Source organism: Bipolaris victoriae (genome assembly GCF_000527765.1).
Source record: "Bipolaris victoriae FI3 unplaced genomic scaffold scaffold_63, whole genome shotgun sequence".
Taxonomy (NCBI): Eukaryota; Fungi; Ascomycota; class Dothideomycetes; order Pleosporales; family Pleosporaceae; genus Bipolaris; species Bipolaris victoriae.
The window spans coordinates 14547-31229 of NW_014575329.1; the positions used below are offsets into that span (position 1 = coordinate 14547).

Sequence of the window (16683 nt, forward strand, 5' to 3'; positions counted from 1 at the left end):
CCTTTGCAGAGATTATGTATACGAGGGCTGTTGCTGTTTAGACCATTCATATATCCATTGGTGCGACGCGCGCTTCAGGGTAATGATATTGACGACATTTTCGCCGGGTATAATGCGATCGGCCACGCTGTGATAAAAGTGGCATGTTACTCGAAGAAACCACCATCGCTTTCCTCTGCCTCTTCTTGAGCCTGGACACCCAAAGCTCTCCTCTCACGACGGTTCTTCGCTGCAGCAAGTTTTCCTGCTATCTTCTTTTCCTTGCTCTTGATAGTTTGGTCCAGCTTCTTGTTCTTCTTTTCCTTTGCAGGTGCTGGTGCTGGCAAGTCTTCCTTTCTATTCCTCAATGCGTCCAGCGTGCCTTCTGCCATGGCTTCCTCAACGGTCTTCCACATGGCTACGTCTCCCTTGGGTCCGTCAGCCTCGCGATTCGATTTGTCGCCAGAATCACCCTCCCCGCTCTCATCCGAATCCGCTGCCTTTTCCTTTTTCGATTTTGGGTATAGAGAAGCATATGGCTTCATCAGCGGATAGTATATGGCGTAGTTGACATCGACTTCGGCATTGTGAACTTTTTGCGCAAGTTCCTGTTTCTTTTCCTCGTCCTCTTCGCATTGTAGCTCCTTCTTCAGCTTCTTGAGTATCCGTGTGCCCTTTTGACGATCTGCGCGCGTTAGCAATGTGATCCTCGCAGATGAGTTTTGACCCAGGAATTTCATACCAAAGAACCGCACCTGGTGGTACTTTCCAATCATTTTCCTCCTATACTCGGCTTCCCTGCTACTCTCCAATTTCTCTCTCAGCTCATGCTCACACGCCTCCAGCTCCCTCTCCCTCTCTATCCGACTGCTTGCCGACATCTTGTGGTCGCCCACATTGTCAACATGCGCCAACAAACGCTTCAAATCCCGTATCCTGCTCTTCAGCGCATGGGTGCTGGTGCTCTTGTCAATGTCACTCGACACCTGTGGTCGCTTCTTCGGTTTTTGGTGACCCGACCCTGGTTTGAAAGCGCGGTGTCTTTTGAACGGCTTAGGAGCGGAATTCGAGGCTTCGGAAGCTTCGGTGTGCTTGCGCTTTTGCGACATTGTGGTAGACTGAAGGACGAATGGAGTTGAACAGGAAAGTTTTGGAATGGAGCAAAGGGAAGTTTTAGTGGGGCGGCAGAATTAAGGTTGTCTGACCGCCCGGTCTGCGCCAAGGTGGGTCACGCGTCGGGCGTTCACCCATGGTCGTCCATGCTGCAGGCAACTGATACAATAACACAATGTCTATGGATTCGCCCATTCTTTGCTGCTTCAAATCGCTCGTTAATGGCTAATGACACTTTCGAAACACCGAAAAATCACCAATTTGAACCGTAGCACAGCTACGGCCACTGACTGGTGAAATGGAGGCGGCAATCAGGTGGTCACCGCACTCGACGCAGGCCGATCCTCGGTTTATAATCATCGATATTGCAAGCAATCGACTACGTCTGTGTCAGATTGATGAGTTCAGTAAGAGCAAGGTCAATTACAAACAAATATGTATCCGCGACAAGCTGCCAAACTACACGGCCTTTGACTGGTCGAAGAAAGACCCAAATTTGGTTGCGATAGGATCAACTTCTGGAGAGGCTACCCTCGTTGCACTTGACCCAGACAAGCCTGACAGCGACTACATCCACTCTTTCTCCATACGACACCAAAGAAAATGCAACGCAATTGCCTTTAGCTCGAAGAACCTCTTGGCAGCTGGTCTAGACAGAGTGCGCAATGATGTTTGCCTCAACATCTACGATATGAATGATTCACGAGTCACGGCCAAGGATGATCCTTACAAGAAACTGGCAAGCTCGGAGGCCGTTTCGAGTATCAAGTTCTTTGATAGGCAACCAGAAATGCTCGTCGCTGGTGTGTCGAGGCAATATGTGCGCATCTACGATTTGAGAGGTGTGTTTACATAGCGATAGCGAATGTCAGTCTTGCTCATACCATACAGACTCGAGTACAACAGGCATTGCACAGTTTCAGACGCGCCAAGTACATAACATTGCCATAGATCCCATGGACGAGAATTACTTTTTGTCAGCGGGCTCGGCAGGCGATCCAACTGTGACAGTATGGGATGCACGTTTTGTCAAGCAGCGTGCAACTTCTGGTGACAGTACGAGCAGCGGCGCCGTCTTAGACTTCAAGCCTATCGTAGACAACTCGCAATCCGCATCAATATGGAGTCTTCGGTATTCTGGAACCAAGAGAGCGACGTTCGGTGTGCTTGCCAATACTGGCGAATTTAAAGTCATTGAACTTGCTCAGCACTCTCACCAGCCCACAGAAACTGCAGATACTCCATTTGCACGTGCATGGGCGTCTCCTTACTACACTAAAACAATGCATCACCTGCGGTACCCAGCGCATGGCAAGGAGTATCGGCAAAGTAACAAACAACGTATAGTAGCGTACGATTTTATGAGTGTTGGCAGCCCACTTGAAGGACAATGTGCACTGGGTCTTCATTCCAACCGCGAAGTTGAAGTGCTCAAAGTACCATTATCACCTCCACGACTCAACGTTAGTGCTTTCGAGGAGATTTACAAAGATCGCACTTGCATTGCCAAGGCGACTCCACCAAATGGCACAGTCGCGGAAGATATGATTGCATTGCAGAAACGAGCGCTGCGCGAAAAGCAGAGAAGCGATGCTGGAAACGAAGCAGATCTATCAGCGAGCATAGACAGTTTACAGATAAGTGCTAGCCAACCGGAGCTCCCTCGACTTGAAGAGGGACTCGACGTCAAACTTCCACTTTCAGATTTCCTCGCTATACTCCAAGTACCCAAAAGGCGAGTGCAGGAGGGTTACTCGCTCAACTGCGCTAAGAACAAAGCGGTCGTTGCCAACAACCCGCTCCTAGTCGATGCATGGACATTAGTGGAAAGAATGGATGCCCATGCTTCAGGAGACGGTATGGTAGGCAACGGACTTGACCTGAAGTACCTCGGTGTAAGCTCGATATGGGCCAACGAACTGACAATGTACGACGAACGACTGATCGACCCGGACGCAAAAACAAGCCAAGAAATGTTCCACGATGCGGTGAAGGAGATTGTCGAAGCAATGGAATTACCTCCTTTCCAAGGCGTATCCACTGAATACCCAGAGAACCGCCAACTCTGCCTCAGTCTTTGCGGTTGGTCATTGGAAGAATCCGGCGTCCAAAAGACATGCAACGATCTCGTTTCCGCCGGCGAAATCTACAAAGCCATTGTCCTCGCCGTCTTCCAGGGCTACAAAGACATTGCCCTGGCACTCCTCCGTAGCACACTTACCGCGAAAAAGCTTCCAAAAGACGACATCAGCCTCGCAGCCGTCATAGCCTGCGCCTCACCCTCCTCGGGCGTCTCAGCCGACCAACGCGAAGCCTGCGCCTGGATGGCTGACATGACACCAAACCCGTATCTCAAATCCCTCCTAACCTACTTCATAACCGGTGACTGGACCAGCGTAGTCCATATGCCGCAAATCTCGCTCCACGACCGTGTCGCCGTAGCCCTAAAATACCTCCCAGACTCGTCCCTCTCCACCTTCCTCACCTCCGCTACAAACACCGCCATCCGCACGGGTGACATATCCGGGCTCCTCCTCACAGGTCTCACTGCGCGCTCCCTCGACCTCCTCACCGTCCACATATCCCAGCAACCCAGCTCGGGCTTGCAAAACGCAGTTTTGCTACTAAGCCGTGCTTGTCCCCTATACATCCAAGACCCGCGCTGGACGCTCTGGAAAGACACATACCTCGAGCACCTCCAAACCTACCGCACCTTCCTCGAACGCACCCGCTACATAAAAGAACACAACCAACTCTCCGTCACGCGCGAAGGCCGCAGCGTAAACAAACCCCAACAACCCAGCCTCACAATCCGCTGTCTAAACTGCCAACAAAACCTCGCACTAAGAAAAGATGCAAAAACAGCAAAAGGGCGTTTACTCCCTACTTTCACCTCTACACCCGCTGGTGCTGCACTACCCCAGTCTGCAGGACCAGGACCAGCACAACAATACCAACAACAACAACAACAACAACACCACCACCGCACCTCCTTTGCCGCAAAACCCCCAGGCACCTCCTCCCAACCCCAGCCCCCCCAAAAACCCTCAAAAGCCTCCTCAACACCCGGTCTCCACTGCCCCAATTGCTCCGCCCAAATGCCGCGTTGTGCCCTCTGCATGTTGTGGCTCGGTACCCCGGATCCAGCCCGCCAGGGAGGCTACGAGACGCTCAAGGGAGAGGATCGAGAGGCGAGGCTCATGGTTTTTTGTATGAGTTGTACGCATGGATTTCATGGCCATCATGCTAGGGATTGGTTTGCGAGACATGCTATGTGTCCTGTGCCGGATTGTGGGTGTATGTGTGGGTTGATGAGGTGAAGTTTTCTGAGTGTGTGTGTGTGTGTGAGAGAGAGAGAGAGAGAGAAGGGAAGGGAAAGGAAAAGGGAGAGAGGGAGGGAGGGGGGAATGTAGTTTTCAAGTTAGATGAATAGGAACGCTTTTGTACTTTTATGTCGAAGAAGAAGAAGAAGTCTTGAAATTATTCATTCGGTTCATTTTATACATGATAGCCGTTGTGTTACAGAGAAAAAAAATGGGTTGCTTTATTGCTAGCTTTCCGCCATGCCTCTCTCTCTCTCTCCTTACTCTTGTCATCTTTCTCCTCTTCACAATAATTAGAAACAAAAACTAAACATAGAGGGTATAATCATGCCCCGCCAATGCGGGAAGGGGAACCCCATTCCAGGGCCAATCGTTCGCGTTTTTTCACGTCTTTTTTTGTCGTGAAATAGACCAGACCAGACCAAACCATGTTCCCATGTACGCGCTAACAATGCCACAAAGACCGCAGAAACACAACCCAAAAAACAACAACTCCTGATATATGCTAATGAAGGGGGAAGAGGAATCGTGAGACAATGATGGGAGAGCTCGACTGTTCCAGAACTAGTCTTGACCCGCCATTTCGCTGTCATTGCCAAACTCGTCTTCCTCGTCAATGGCCATGATGTTCGCTTGCGCTGTCATAGTCATCATGTTATCGCCTTCTTCATCTTCGTGGTACATGGTGCCGTCATCATTGCCAAAGCCATCGGTCTCACGATCCACATCTTCTCCACCATTGGTGTTCATAAAGGCACGGAGACGCAGAACCCCGGTACCGCTGAAGACGCAGAAGACTTCGCGCTGGTGGTCGGTAAACTCCGCAGGTGCTTCTCGGCAAAAGGCGAGAAGGTCTTCGCGTAGAAAGGCCTGGATGCCAGTGAGAGAAAGATGGGTCAGGCGGGGGCAGTTGTTCAAGAGAGCGTGAATGCCCTGATGTTGTTAGCAAGAAGTGAGACGATACAATAAGAAAGAAAAAACTTACAGCCAAGGACAGGTTGATGCAGTAGCTCAGATGTACTCTCTCGAGCACACTGGGGGCAATAGGGCCAGAAGTGCCAATTTGCTTTGGCTTGGCAAGGGCGAATATGCTGCGGTCTGTGATGGCGGCGCACTTGACCAGGCCAATGCGCTTGAGCTTGGGTAAGCTTGCAAGCTGAGTGACGGAAGCGTCTGTCAGGGCCGTGCAGCATGCCAGGTCAATGTAGCGGATGCGGTTACAAAACTTGACTAATTGCGCAACACCGACATCTGTAATGCGCGAGCAGTGGCCAAGGTGGATATAGTGCAGATTCTTGCCGAGACGTGTGATGGCCATGACGGCTCGGTCCGTAATGTTGCGGCACTTGGCGAGGACCAGGTTGCGGAGTCGTGGAGCGGCTTGGATGATCTTCTGAACTCCGGCATCTTGAAGTTCCCCACAGTCAGTCAGATCGAGGATGCGCAAACAGTCGTAGGTGGCCTCTGCCGGAAGGCGCAAGAAGGCTTGGTCTGTGATTTTGGCGCAGTGAGCCAGGCGCAATTCGCGGAGGTTAGGGCCTTCGGTGATGAGAGTCGTGATTGATGCATCGTCGAGGTTCCTACAGTCGTGGAGGTCAATCTCGAGCATGTAGCGGCAATTCCGGGCAAAGGCAATTATGCTCCTGTCGCTAAGCTGGGAGCAGCCATTGAGTTTGAGGCGCTTGAGATGCCTGCAGCTCTTGGCGACAGCCTCGAGCGACTCGTCGGTGATTTTTTTGCAGTTTGTAATGTTGAGGCCTTGCAGGCGCACAGCATGCTGAGCCAGAGTGAGCATGGTCCTGTCGGTGATGGACTCGACATTTGTAACGTCGAGGGCGAGGATGTATCTATTGCCCTCGAGCATGGCCTCCAGACTCAGGTCGGTGAGTTTTGTGCAGTTGGTCAGCGTGAGGCGCTCAACACGCTTGCAGCTGGAGAGAGGCTTGAGGGTGCCGTCGCTGACCTCGTGGCCGAGGGCGGCCAGATTCAGGCGCTTGATGAGGCTGCTGTAGTCGAAGAAGCTGTTGAAGGTCTGGACGGTGCGGATGACGCTCTGGACGTTTGACCACTTGTTTGTCGAGGGGCGGTGCCACAGCAGGCCGACACTGTTACCGGCCCATGTCTTGGAGACGAGCATGCAGTTCTTGAGGTCGGTGGGGGAGGAGAGTTTTGCGAAGACGGCGATCATGAGTTCGGCGGGGAGGCGGGAGATGGGCGAGACGCGGTTCTGCTCTTCGATGGCGCGCCTGCGGGCATCGTCGTCCGAGTCTGGCGACAGTGAGGGGGCGAGCGAGGAAAGGGAGTCGTTTGACTGCAGCATGACCGAGTCCTTGTCCTCGTCGTCGTCGAAGCCACGCTCGGGCGAGGTGGAGGCTGACGAGTCTGAGCGTGAGGCGCTGGCATCTCGCTGAGGTCGGCGCGAGTGTCTGACGCGGGCCATGTTTGGGTGCTGGGCCATGGCCATGGTAATGGTGGGCTCGCAAGGGTTTGTGGTGGGTGGGTGGGTGGATGGGTGTAGTGTGAGGTGCGGGGGGGTTTGTCTGTAGTGTGGTCGGCGGGTAGGGTATTAGGGTTGTTGTTGCGGGTGCGGAATGCGGAATGCGGATGGGGCGGTTGGGGGGGTCGAGTCAGGCAGAGATGCAGGCAGGCAGGCGGGAGGAGGCTGACGACGCAGACATGCACAGCAACAGGAGAACGGCAGTGGCAGGACTAGGGAGCAAAGGCCGAGGGCGAGCCTAAATATGGCTATGGGTTTGTGTGTAAATAGAGGCACACGAGTATGTATACAAGGCCTTTGAGGGCTCAGCAGCGCAAGGCCGTGGGAAACAAAGGGTTTCAACGGGGCTGGGCAGTGACGAAAGAGTGGTTGCTGGCCCAGGAGCAGCATCATCAGTGCCATTCTTGTCGTCGGCCCAACGCCGCAATGCCGTCACATGGCCGCCAACGGCCCTGGACTGCGCCCTCTCCTCTCTCTGCCACGACGACTGTCTCTGTCTCCCATCAAATGCATGTCACTGCCAGTGCCAGTGCCAGTGCCAGTGCCCTCGTCTCGTCGGCATCACGGCTGCCTCGAGCCCCGACATTTGCCCTGCGCTGGTTAAGACTTGATCCCCCCCTCCCCACACGTTTCAGGGCTGCAAAAGCAATTGCCAGTGACACGCACTGGCTATCCACGCCAAGTACATGGCGACGTCCTGTCTGCTCAGGTACCGCCGCCCGCCTCTTTGTGGCATCGCCTCGTCATCGCCCAGACGTGTTCGCCTGGCCAGCCTGCAGCGTGGATCCGGCGACGTGTCGAGAGGGCTCAACAACAGTAGTAGCAGCATCGTGGTGCTTGCTAAACACGTTGGCAGCAGAGACGGCTATTGTGTGCTATTCATGTATGTAGCATGTGTGGATGGATATGCACACGTAGATGGATAGTATACTGCACACAGACTGGTCGTATACACACTCGTCCGTCGTCCATGTCCACCGCCTCAAGTGGTCAGGCAGCCACGGCCCGGCCCAATCAGGAGGCGGCGAGCAAAGAGTGGTGTTGGGGCTTGGCGGCAGATGGCCATGGTCATGTTGCTTCTCTTCGCACTGGCAGCCCTCAGGTTCGCGCCTGGCCAGCCCAAGCACATGTCGAGCAGTGCGTGACTTGGATGCCCGGCCCTAGGCATGTCATGGACTAGACAATATACTCACTCACTCTCTCACACACACACACACCCACATGTGCATACATACACATACACTTACATGAACTGTGACGTTGCCTGGCCGTGGCTTTGCCCATGCCCACCAACTTGCAGGGGTCCGTTCACGACCCTCGCTCCCCCATTACACCCATCTCGGGCGCATGCCACATCTATTCACCACCACACTTCTCCTGCCCCTCCGCCACCTGCTGGCCCGCCCTGCCCTGCTGCCTGTCTTCTCGATGCCAAAGACATAGCCTCCCCGTCCTCTGCCTGCTCTGCTGCAGCCTCCCTCACCGCCCATCATGTCGTCGGCTCGCTATGCTCCCTCGCACGCCATGCCCATGGCCCAACAGGCCGCATACCGCGCCCCAGGCCCCGTTGCCGTCTCCAATGCGCCCCCGGGCACCTTTGCCCCGGGCACTAAAGTCCAGGTCGGCAACCACCGCGTCACAATCGAAAAGTACCTGTCCGAGGGTGGCTTTGCCCACGTCTACCTCGTCCGCGTACCAAAGTCGGATCCAAAGACGCCAGAGACTGCAGTCCTCAAGCGCGTGGCATGTGCGGACAAGGAGGCCCTCGCAAATATGCGCACAGAGGTCGAGACCATGAAGAAGCTCAAGGGCCACAGCAAAATCGTCACCTACATGGACTCGCATGCATCCCAACTCAAGTCGGGCGGATACGAGGTCTTCTTGCTCATGGAGTTTTGCTCGGGCGGTGGCCTCATCGACTTCATGAACACCAGGCTGCAGCACCGCCTGACGGAGCCCGAGATTCTGCACATCTTCTCCGATGTCGTCGAGGGCGTTGCGACTATGCACTACCTCAAACCACCCCTCCTCCACCGTGATCTCAAGGTCGAAAACGTCCTCATCACCACCGTCGGCGGCAACAAAGTATACAAGCTCTGTGACTTTGGCTCCACCGCACCCCCGCGCCCGCCCGCCTCGACTGCTGCAGAGGGGAGGCTGATTGAAGAAGACGTCCAACGCCACACCACCCTCCAGTACCGCAGTCCCGAAATGATTGACGTCTACCGCAAGCAGCCAATCGACGAAAAGAGCGACATCTGGGCCCTGGGCGTCTTGCTATACAAACTGTGCTACTACACTACCCCCTTTGAAGAGGTGGGGCAAATGGCCATTTTGAATGCCTCGTTCAAGTACCCGGCATACCCTCAGTTTTCAGACCGCATAAAGGCACTCATAGGTGTGTAGGCTGTAGAAAACAGGCTTCTTGCCATGGCTAACCCTGGGCAGGTTCCATGTTGCGTGAAAACCCCCAGCATCGACCAAACATTTACCAGGTCGTTGCCGAAGTCTGCTCAATGCGCCACCGGCCAATCCCCATCAAAGACGTATGTATAAGATACTGGTTCGACTGTCTGCTGCTAAGACATGCTAGATCTATACTGGCAGGACCCAATCAGAAACCCGCCAGAACCAGCAGCTACCTCCTTCGGAGCCTCAGGTCTCTACACCCCCTCCTGTCGTGGGTCTGCAAAGAGTTGCTCCCACTGTCCAGGTTCAACAGTTGCCAGATATAACGCCAATGAGGAGAGGACGGCCTACTGGACCAACGGACCAACCCCCACCAGGAGTCAGGCCCAGCCCGTCGCCTATAAGGGGAACTACCTCAGACCCCTTTGCGGCACTAGACTCTCAAGATGTCCAAGTGAGGCGTGCTGCTGCCGACGAGCTTGCATCTCGCTTTCCCTCGCTGGACGAGTTCTCTCTGCTGCACGACCGCGGCCAAAAGTTTGAATTTGGCGAAGCACCCACGTCTTCTGATCCGGCACTGTCCAAGCGGGTCACAGAGGCACTGGCAGATGAAGCTTTTGCATCCCCTTCACCCCCAGCTGTCGACTCGACACCTGGAGTGAAGCCCTCGACTGTCTCCTCAGGAGGCCTTTCCAGAGCTACATCACTAAGGAAATCTGCGCCCCGTGAGGCCAATGATAGCCCACACTCTACCAATCAACAGGGCATACAGCAGCCCATTCCACAGAGAGTCAACATGGTATCTACTGGGGTGCAAACATCCCCACGGGCATCTCCTGTTCCTTCACAAAAGTACCCAGACGTCAACAGCCGCCCAATCTGGAAGGTTCCTCTGACCTCGCAACACAGCCGAACCATGAGCCATACGCGCTCGTTTGAAAAGCCGCCATCAAGCCCTCTTTCCAGCCCAGCACTAAAGCCCGAATTTGCTTTGCCCCCGCGCCCGGTGCTGGAATCAAGATCAAAGTCTCAGCTTAGCATTCCGAGATCGCCTGCATCGGCAAGGCCCTCATTGGAGAGCCAGCGCCCATCTAACATGGAGCTTGGCTCTGCTATAGATCGGTCAAGGTCTGCAAACTCAAATTCGCGCCCAGTTAGCATACACGTGGAGTCGAACCTCGACTATCTACGTGATCGAGAAATGACGGGCGGTCGCAGCTTTGATGCTCCGTCGTTGCTACGCCGTACAACTTCAAATGCAGTAGATGATTCAGAGCCTGAAGAAATCAATGTACGATCAAGCGTAGACTTTCTCCGAAGCATCGAGCAGGAAGAGCATGGCCACAAGCATCGCCGCAGTAGTTCACACTCCAAGCACGGTAAACGCGGAAGCTTGACCAACATTGTCAAGGGCAAGTTTGGCGACGCTTTCCGGCGCTTTGAGACAACCCACAAGACACCTGAGCATGAGCGTGATCAGCCGCCTCTAACCCCGGTCGATCACCAACACCTGAGCTCCAAGGGTGGTCTGACCCCTATTGCTGGCTCGGAGACGACAGGTGGATTAAGCGACGATGACCGCAGCGCCATTGACGAAACGCAAGACCTGTCACCAGAGGTCCGAAGGGAGTTGGAAAAGAGACAGTTGGCAGAGGAAGAACGTCGCGTAGAAGCCGCAGCAGCAGAGTACAAACAACGAGTGGCATCCCAGGCTCAAGGAAAGGTAAAGCCCGGTCCATCCAAAGCCTCAACCATCCAAGACCGTGTCAAGAACCTCTTGGACGAAAGCAGCAAACCAACTCCCACCAACCGCACAGCCGAAGGCTACGGCAAATACACCGACACCGGCAAGCCCCTTCCCCTGCGACCCCAGGATCAAAGCGGCACCCCCTCCCGCACTCAACCCCCCGCCATCGCCCGAAAACCCGTAAACGTGCCTTCTCAGCCCCAACCACAAGACATGGCCTACACCAAGCCCTCGTCAATCCGACCCAACATGCCCCCTCCCGTCCCCTCTGCCTCTGCTCCCCCAACAATCAACAACATGCGCAACCCCTCTGGTCCACCTCCCCGCGCGCCCAAACCAAAAGCCCTGCAGACAGGCACCCCCGGTTCTTCGCCCTCCTTGTCATCTACCTCCCCTACCAAGGCTTCTGCAAAAGATAGTATCGCCAACAAGCCCCTGCCGTCGTCGCTGGCAAGTCAGCAAGCCGATGATCTCGATGTGGATACGTTTAGTAAGCGGTACCCTAGTTTGAGTGGGTTGGAAATGGTGGAGACGGAGATTCCAAGGGGGAGAGTGAGGGATGTCTAAGGTGGACTAGACTAGACCACCTTTTTGTTGTTGTTTGAAAGGATTGTGCATGGTGGAAGGGGGAGTGGAAGGCTGTGAGAGTAGTTGGAAGTAGATGTTGAAGTAGAAAGGAAGCAAGCTGAGTTTTTGGGGGGTATGAAATACAAGGAAATCGCATATTTGAGACACATAACCTTTTTTTTTCTTTTGGGAGATTCACGGTCTTGCATAGTATAGCATGTATATATTTGTATTCTTCTTTGCTTCTTCTGAGAAACAAAGAGGAATGAGGGAGAGCGAGTAACGTGTTATGTACGTGGTATAGATATTATGGAGAGAGAAAAACAATATAGCAGGACTATATGAGATGACGTGCTGAACATGTGTGAAAAAAAATGCCTTCCTCTTCTTCCTAGAAAATTGGCGTTTTGTCTACTACGGAGCCCTAACACAACTCTAGAGTACATCACTGCACGAGAAAAAAAAACACGTCAATACAAGTGGGGTCAATCAATCAATCAATCATCAGGCATATGTGGCACACAGCAAAAAATACGTTGAATCCTTTCTCAATTGGTATCACGGCTCTCTTCTCAAGACGAAGAAAAAGAGGCCAGTCTAATTCCATACAACCCCATCACATCGTACACCCCTCACATTTCCCCATCAAACTCCATTGCCATGCCCGACCCGGAAACCGAACAGAGAGCAGCCGAAGATTCTTGACCATTGCCGAAGGGAAAAAGTTGAAAAAAAAGAAGGGCGAGGTCGTCGAAGTGTGCATGGGAGGCCGTCGTAGTTCTCGTAGAGGAAACGAGATACGGACGTTTACTGCTCGGTCTGGAAGTAGTTGAGGAGGATGCTGCGCTCCTGGGACTCCTCACCCCAGTCCTTGACGACGACGCAAGAGCAGTTGACGACCTTGCGGGGGTTGCCCTCACGGTCAATCTGGCCTGTAGACATGCTTGTTAGCCACATGATGTTCCCCACATCCTAGGGAAAAGAAAAGAAAAGAAAAAAACGTACAGAGACCAGCCCACTCGCCGAGCTGCTTGCCATCAGGGACCTTGATCAGAGGAATCTTGTGCTCGGAGCACAGGGCAACAACGAGCTTCTTGTACGCCTCCTCCTCGCATGCCTCGTTGAGGACGCACATGTGCGCCTCGCGGCGGTCGAGCGCCTTGGACGCCTCGCGCAGACCACGGGCAAGACCGTCGTGGATGAGAGCGAGCTTAAGGACGCCCTTGAGCGCCTCGAGCACGCTCATCTGGCCCTTGCCGCCGGACGCATCCGCGGAGACCTCGACCTCGGCGGCCGCGCTGACTTGGGACTTGGTATCGTCTTCTCCGTCCGACTGTTGGGGGGTTTTCACGTCAGCGACATTTCGCGGGGTACGAGCGAGAGGGGCTGGGCCGCGCAGTGTGTTGGGTTGCGTCGCTGACTACCAGCGGCGCTTCCAATGGCACTTGGAGATGATGTATAGGGGGGGTACATACCATGATGTATGATTTATATCTGTCGGGTGTTCCTCGAAGAGTAGATGGTGATGATAAAGAGGAAGATCGAAAAGTTTAGCGATTCGCCGAAGCTAAAATTGGTTTGCGTGGAGAGGTCTAACAAGCGAGAGGCTAGTGACAGATATCACGTGACGTTTCTCTCGAACATCGTCGTCGTACTAACGGAATCCCTACAATATTGCCTTACAGCAATCGAGAATTTCACCGCCCATGATAACTTGCTTTTTTATCATCGTCTCGGCGAAGACACGGCTGAAAAATCTCTGATCCCTGTACGCATTTCATATCTATCAAACTCAGTCCACCAAGCAAGTCAATGCAGCGAGTCAAGATTGCATGACTGATATCATTATGAATCTATAAATTTCGACTACCCCGACAAGGCTTCGTCGCTTGTGCTTGGACCTGCCGAAGCCATGTCTCGCCCCTAACGAAACCCATCCTCCTCTCTGACCATTGCTAGTCTTGGACACCTGAAGTCCGTCTCTGTCTGTAATGAAAGGAGAAAAAGGAAATACTGGCTGTCTGCCATGTGGATATGCTCATATATGTATGGGTCCTGAAACCTAGAAGAGAATACGTCCGCCAACGGGATAAAAAAAAAGGCACGCAGAACCAACGGGGAAGGAATGAGATGACAAATAACAATGGAACAAGTCGCTGAAACGCTATCAGCCCAGGTCTGCACAGGGGAATGAATGGAAGTAGAGTCGAATGTGGGCCGCCCAGCCGAGGCTGTGCGCCAATAACGCCATACACAAAAGGAAACCAGTTTTTGGATGCAGTTAGTACGAAAAAAAAGGGAAATGAAAGGAAACACAAGGCGAGAAGGCTACATGACGATGCAGCACAAGCCCTTCTTCTCCTTGACCTCTTCCTTTGGCTCAGCCACTCGAGTAACTTCAGGCTTTGGTTGTGCGGGTACGATAGGAGGGGCCAATTTGGGTGAAGGAGCGCGATCGGCTCCTTGAGGTATTGTTGGAGTCAACTTGTAAGCACTCTGCTCCATGGTTGGAGATTTGGCAGTGTTGGTGTCGCCCTTCTCATTCGATGAGGACTCCTGCTTTGTAGGGCTAGGAAGGGGCCAGGCTTCTTCTTCCCGGGCCTTCTCAATAGCGATAGGGTCGAGGTTGGCAAGCTGCGAAAGTCGCTTGCTCATCATGGGATCATCGTTCAACAGACGGAAATCCTTGTCGTACATTGAGCCAACTCTGCCCTCGTTCTCCCACTGCTCTTGCTGCATTCGCTTCGCGTGGGTGGGGATAATCTGCTGGTCCGGAGGAAGACGCGGGTCTGGTTTGTACATGGATGCTATCCACGGTGCCTCTCCTTCTGGCCGGTGGGCAGTAGTAGGGCGTGTGGCCATACCGCCGCTTGTACCAGGGCGCTTGTTAGGAGGTGAAGTGCTGGACGTAGTGCGAGACTTGGTCTGCTTCTTTTGGACGCTAGTTTTTCGCGATGCGGATGGGTTTTGCTTGCCCGCTGGTTTTTTGACAGGCGACTTTTGCGGCGACTTGGGCGGAGAATAGCTTCCGGTTGAAGTATTGCGCCTGTGACCATGATGCATCATCCTTTCTTGTCCATCCTCGTAATCGTCAAGCAGCACCTGGCTACCTACACTGCCACTGCGGACGCGCGCGCCCATTGTAGCAATGGACTCCCCGTTCAAGTGGGTGCTTCCTGCCCTTGACCTAGGAAGCGGCGCATCGCGGTCTGCTACCGAAGAAGGAACGGGTATACCACTCGTCTTGGGTAGTGGAATGCGAGATGTACTAGGTCTCACGGTGTGGTTCGCCTTGGAAGACGTGGGTTGGAATTCCACAGTCTCGTCCTGGAGTGTTGGGCTTGTAGTGTGGTTTTCATACGCCTCCTCGTCGCCAGCCGGAATAGTGGATACACGTTTCCTCGGCTCGGACCGCTCATCGCCGTTCTTTGACTGTTCGGTCGATTCCGAGTTTGTGCGGTCGCGTGCACGCCGGCTTGCGCTTTGCGAACGACTGTTGGACCTGCTAGATCGCCCGACTCTAAAGCCAGCCTCTTCTAGTTCCCGAGTTTCAATCTCCTTGAGTTTGTCTCGGTGAATCCAGTTGTTTTCGTCATATTCAGGGTCTGACTGACCCCCCTTGGAAGTCTTTTTCTTGGGCTTTCCCTTGATGCTGGATGGGCCTCTTTTGTTGTTGGTATGAGTCTTGTAGTACTCCAAGACACTGTCCTGGTCAGTGTTGCTGGCAATCATTTCCCCGCTCTTCTTCTTGTGTAGTTCGTCGACGCGATCGGAAACGGGCTGGGATCGGCCCTGATCTTGAGAGCCCCACGTAGGTGAGCGTACGGGCTGAGCAAAGCCGTTGACCTGCGAGCTGTAGGACTGATGGGCACCGTGGGTGTAGGCGCCGTACTCGGACATGTGGTGTTCTTGGTCAAGCGACTCTCTCTGTGCACGCGGTTAGCAGGCTAGTCCATGCACTGACATCATTGGTGAAAGTGGGAATTATGTGGCAAGTGGGCAGACTTGGCGAAGCGGAAGCACCATGGTCCAGCGCTGCAGTAGCGCATCTAGTGCGAGGGCGACAAGTGTGTGATGTGTTGTGAGACATGGTGGCAGCAAAGGGGAATTAAGTACGCACCAAGCCGTTGACGGGAACAGCGAAATCCCAGGATCCCCGTCCGCCGTGAGAGCTGCTGGGCGGTGTCAGCTGCTGGATGGGGGCTGCTGTCTGGCGAGAGGAGGCGAGAGCAGCCATAGACGGTGGTGCAGAAGTCGAGGAGGGAGGCGGCGTGGAAGATAGAAAGGACCCGGAGGGGGGAAGGAGGCGCGAGTGACGATGTTGACAGCAGGCGTTGCCAGCCTGTACGCCCGGGGAATGAGGCGAAGGTGCTAGGAGACGACGGGGGTTTGGCGGTGGGCGCTCGTTACTATGGAGCACTCGTGACTACCAGCAAAGCGCCATGGGTGAGCAGGAGCAGAAGACGTGGTGGGTGTGGGGACACACGGATCCGAGGCGGCGAGGGGCGGTGCTTTGGATGCGCGTTGCAAGCAGATTCCCTGCAGGGCCGGCCGTTGAGTGGTGACAGCGGACTAAAGTGAAGGGGACAAGGAAAAAAATAGTGTACAGTGGTGGTGATGGTGGAGAGGGCAAAGGAGAAGGGTAGCGATTGAAGGGTCGACGTCGCGTGCTCAGCGTTCCTGCAGCTGCTAACAAGAAATGCGTGAGCAAGGCGCGACGGGATGAGGGAGCCCCGTCAGGAGGAGAGAGGACTTGAGAGCTGGAGAGCGCCGTCGAGCGCTCAGAGCCGGGGAGCAGGGCGATTCGTGCTTGGCAGAAGACTGCTCGGGCCTCGACTAATCTGCGGCCCTGGCTCCAAAAGTGGCTTTGGGGCCGTCATAGGAGCAGCAACTCCTGGAAGCCGACGGCATGGCTGCGTCGACTATTGATTGAGTTGCGAAGAAGCAAATCCGCATCCTCACTCCCTTGCGCGCACCCCCTTCTGGCGTCCACCCCCCCCCTGTGGCCGTCTCCCTTGTCGCCGCTCACCACCACCAACAACATCGTG

General features: G+C 54.2%; 5 protein-coding genes across 5 annotated transcripts; 2 read left to right on the forward strand and 3 right to left on the reverse strand.

The window, feature by feature from the left end:
- Nucleotides 1-146: 146 nt before the first annotated feature.
- On the reverse strand, nt 147-1088 carry COCVIDRAFT_39293 (hypothetical protein; the record flags this gene model as incomplete). Its single annotated transcript, XM_014699340.1, has 2 exons — nt 147-664; nt 722-1088. 2 exons carry the CDS (start codon nt 1086-1088, stop codon nt 147-149), a joined length of 885 nt encoding a protein of 294 aa, XP_014554826.1.
- Nucleotides 1089-1390: 302 nt separating this feature from the next.
- Nucleotides 1391-4412, forward strand: COCVIDRAFT_103947 (hypothetical protein; the record flags this gene model as incomplete). Its single annotated transcript, XM_014699341.1, has 3 exons — nt 1391-1934; nt 1984-3999; nt 4147-4412. 3 exons carry the CDS (start codon nt 1391-1393, stop codon nt 4410-4412), a joined length of 2826 nt encoding a protein of 941 aa, XP_014554827.1.
- Nucleotides 4413-4979: 567 nt separating this feature from the next.
- COCVIDRAFT_103961 (hypothetical protein) lies at nt 4980-6855 on the reverse strand (the record flags this gene model as incomplete). The annotated part of the gene is made up of 2 exons (XM_014699342.1): nt 4980-5348; nt 5401-6855. The coding sequence occupies 2 exons, from the start codon at nt 6853-6855 to the stop codon at nt 4980-4982; spliced, it is 1824 nt and encodes a 607-aa protein (XP_014554828.1).
- Nucleotides 6856-8403: 1548 nt separating this feature from the next.
- Nucleotides 8404-11635, forward strand: COCVIDRAFT_103955 (hypothetical protein; the record flags this gene model as incomplete). The annotated part of the gene is made up of 3 exons (XM_014699343.1): nt 8404-9310; nt 9361-9458; nt 9506-11635. The coding sequence occupies 3 exons, from the start codon at nt 8404-8406 to the stop codon at nt 11633-11635; spliced, it is 3135 nt and encodes a 1044-aa protein (XP_014554829.1).
- An 807-nt stretch (nt 11636-12442) lies between these two features.
- Nucleotides 12443-15872, reverse strand: COCVIDRAFT_39297 (hypothetical protein; the record flags this gene model as incomplete). Its single annotated transcript, XM_014699344.1, has 4 exons — nt 12443-12567; nt 12641-12968; nt 13973-15562; nt 15756-15872. The coding sequence occupies 4 exons, from the start codon at nt 15870-15872 to the stop codon at nt 12443-12445; spliced, it is 2160 nt and encodes a 719-aa protein (XP_014554830.1).
- Between the last annotated feature and the right edge of the window lie 811 nt (nt 15873-16683).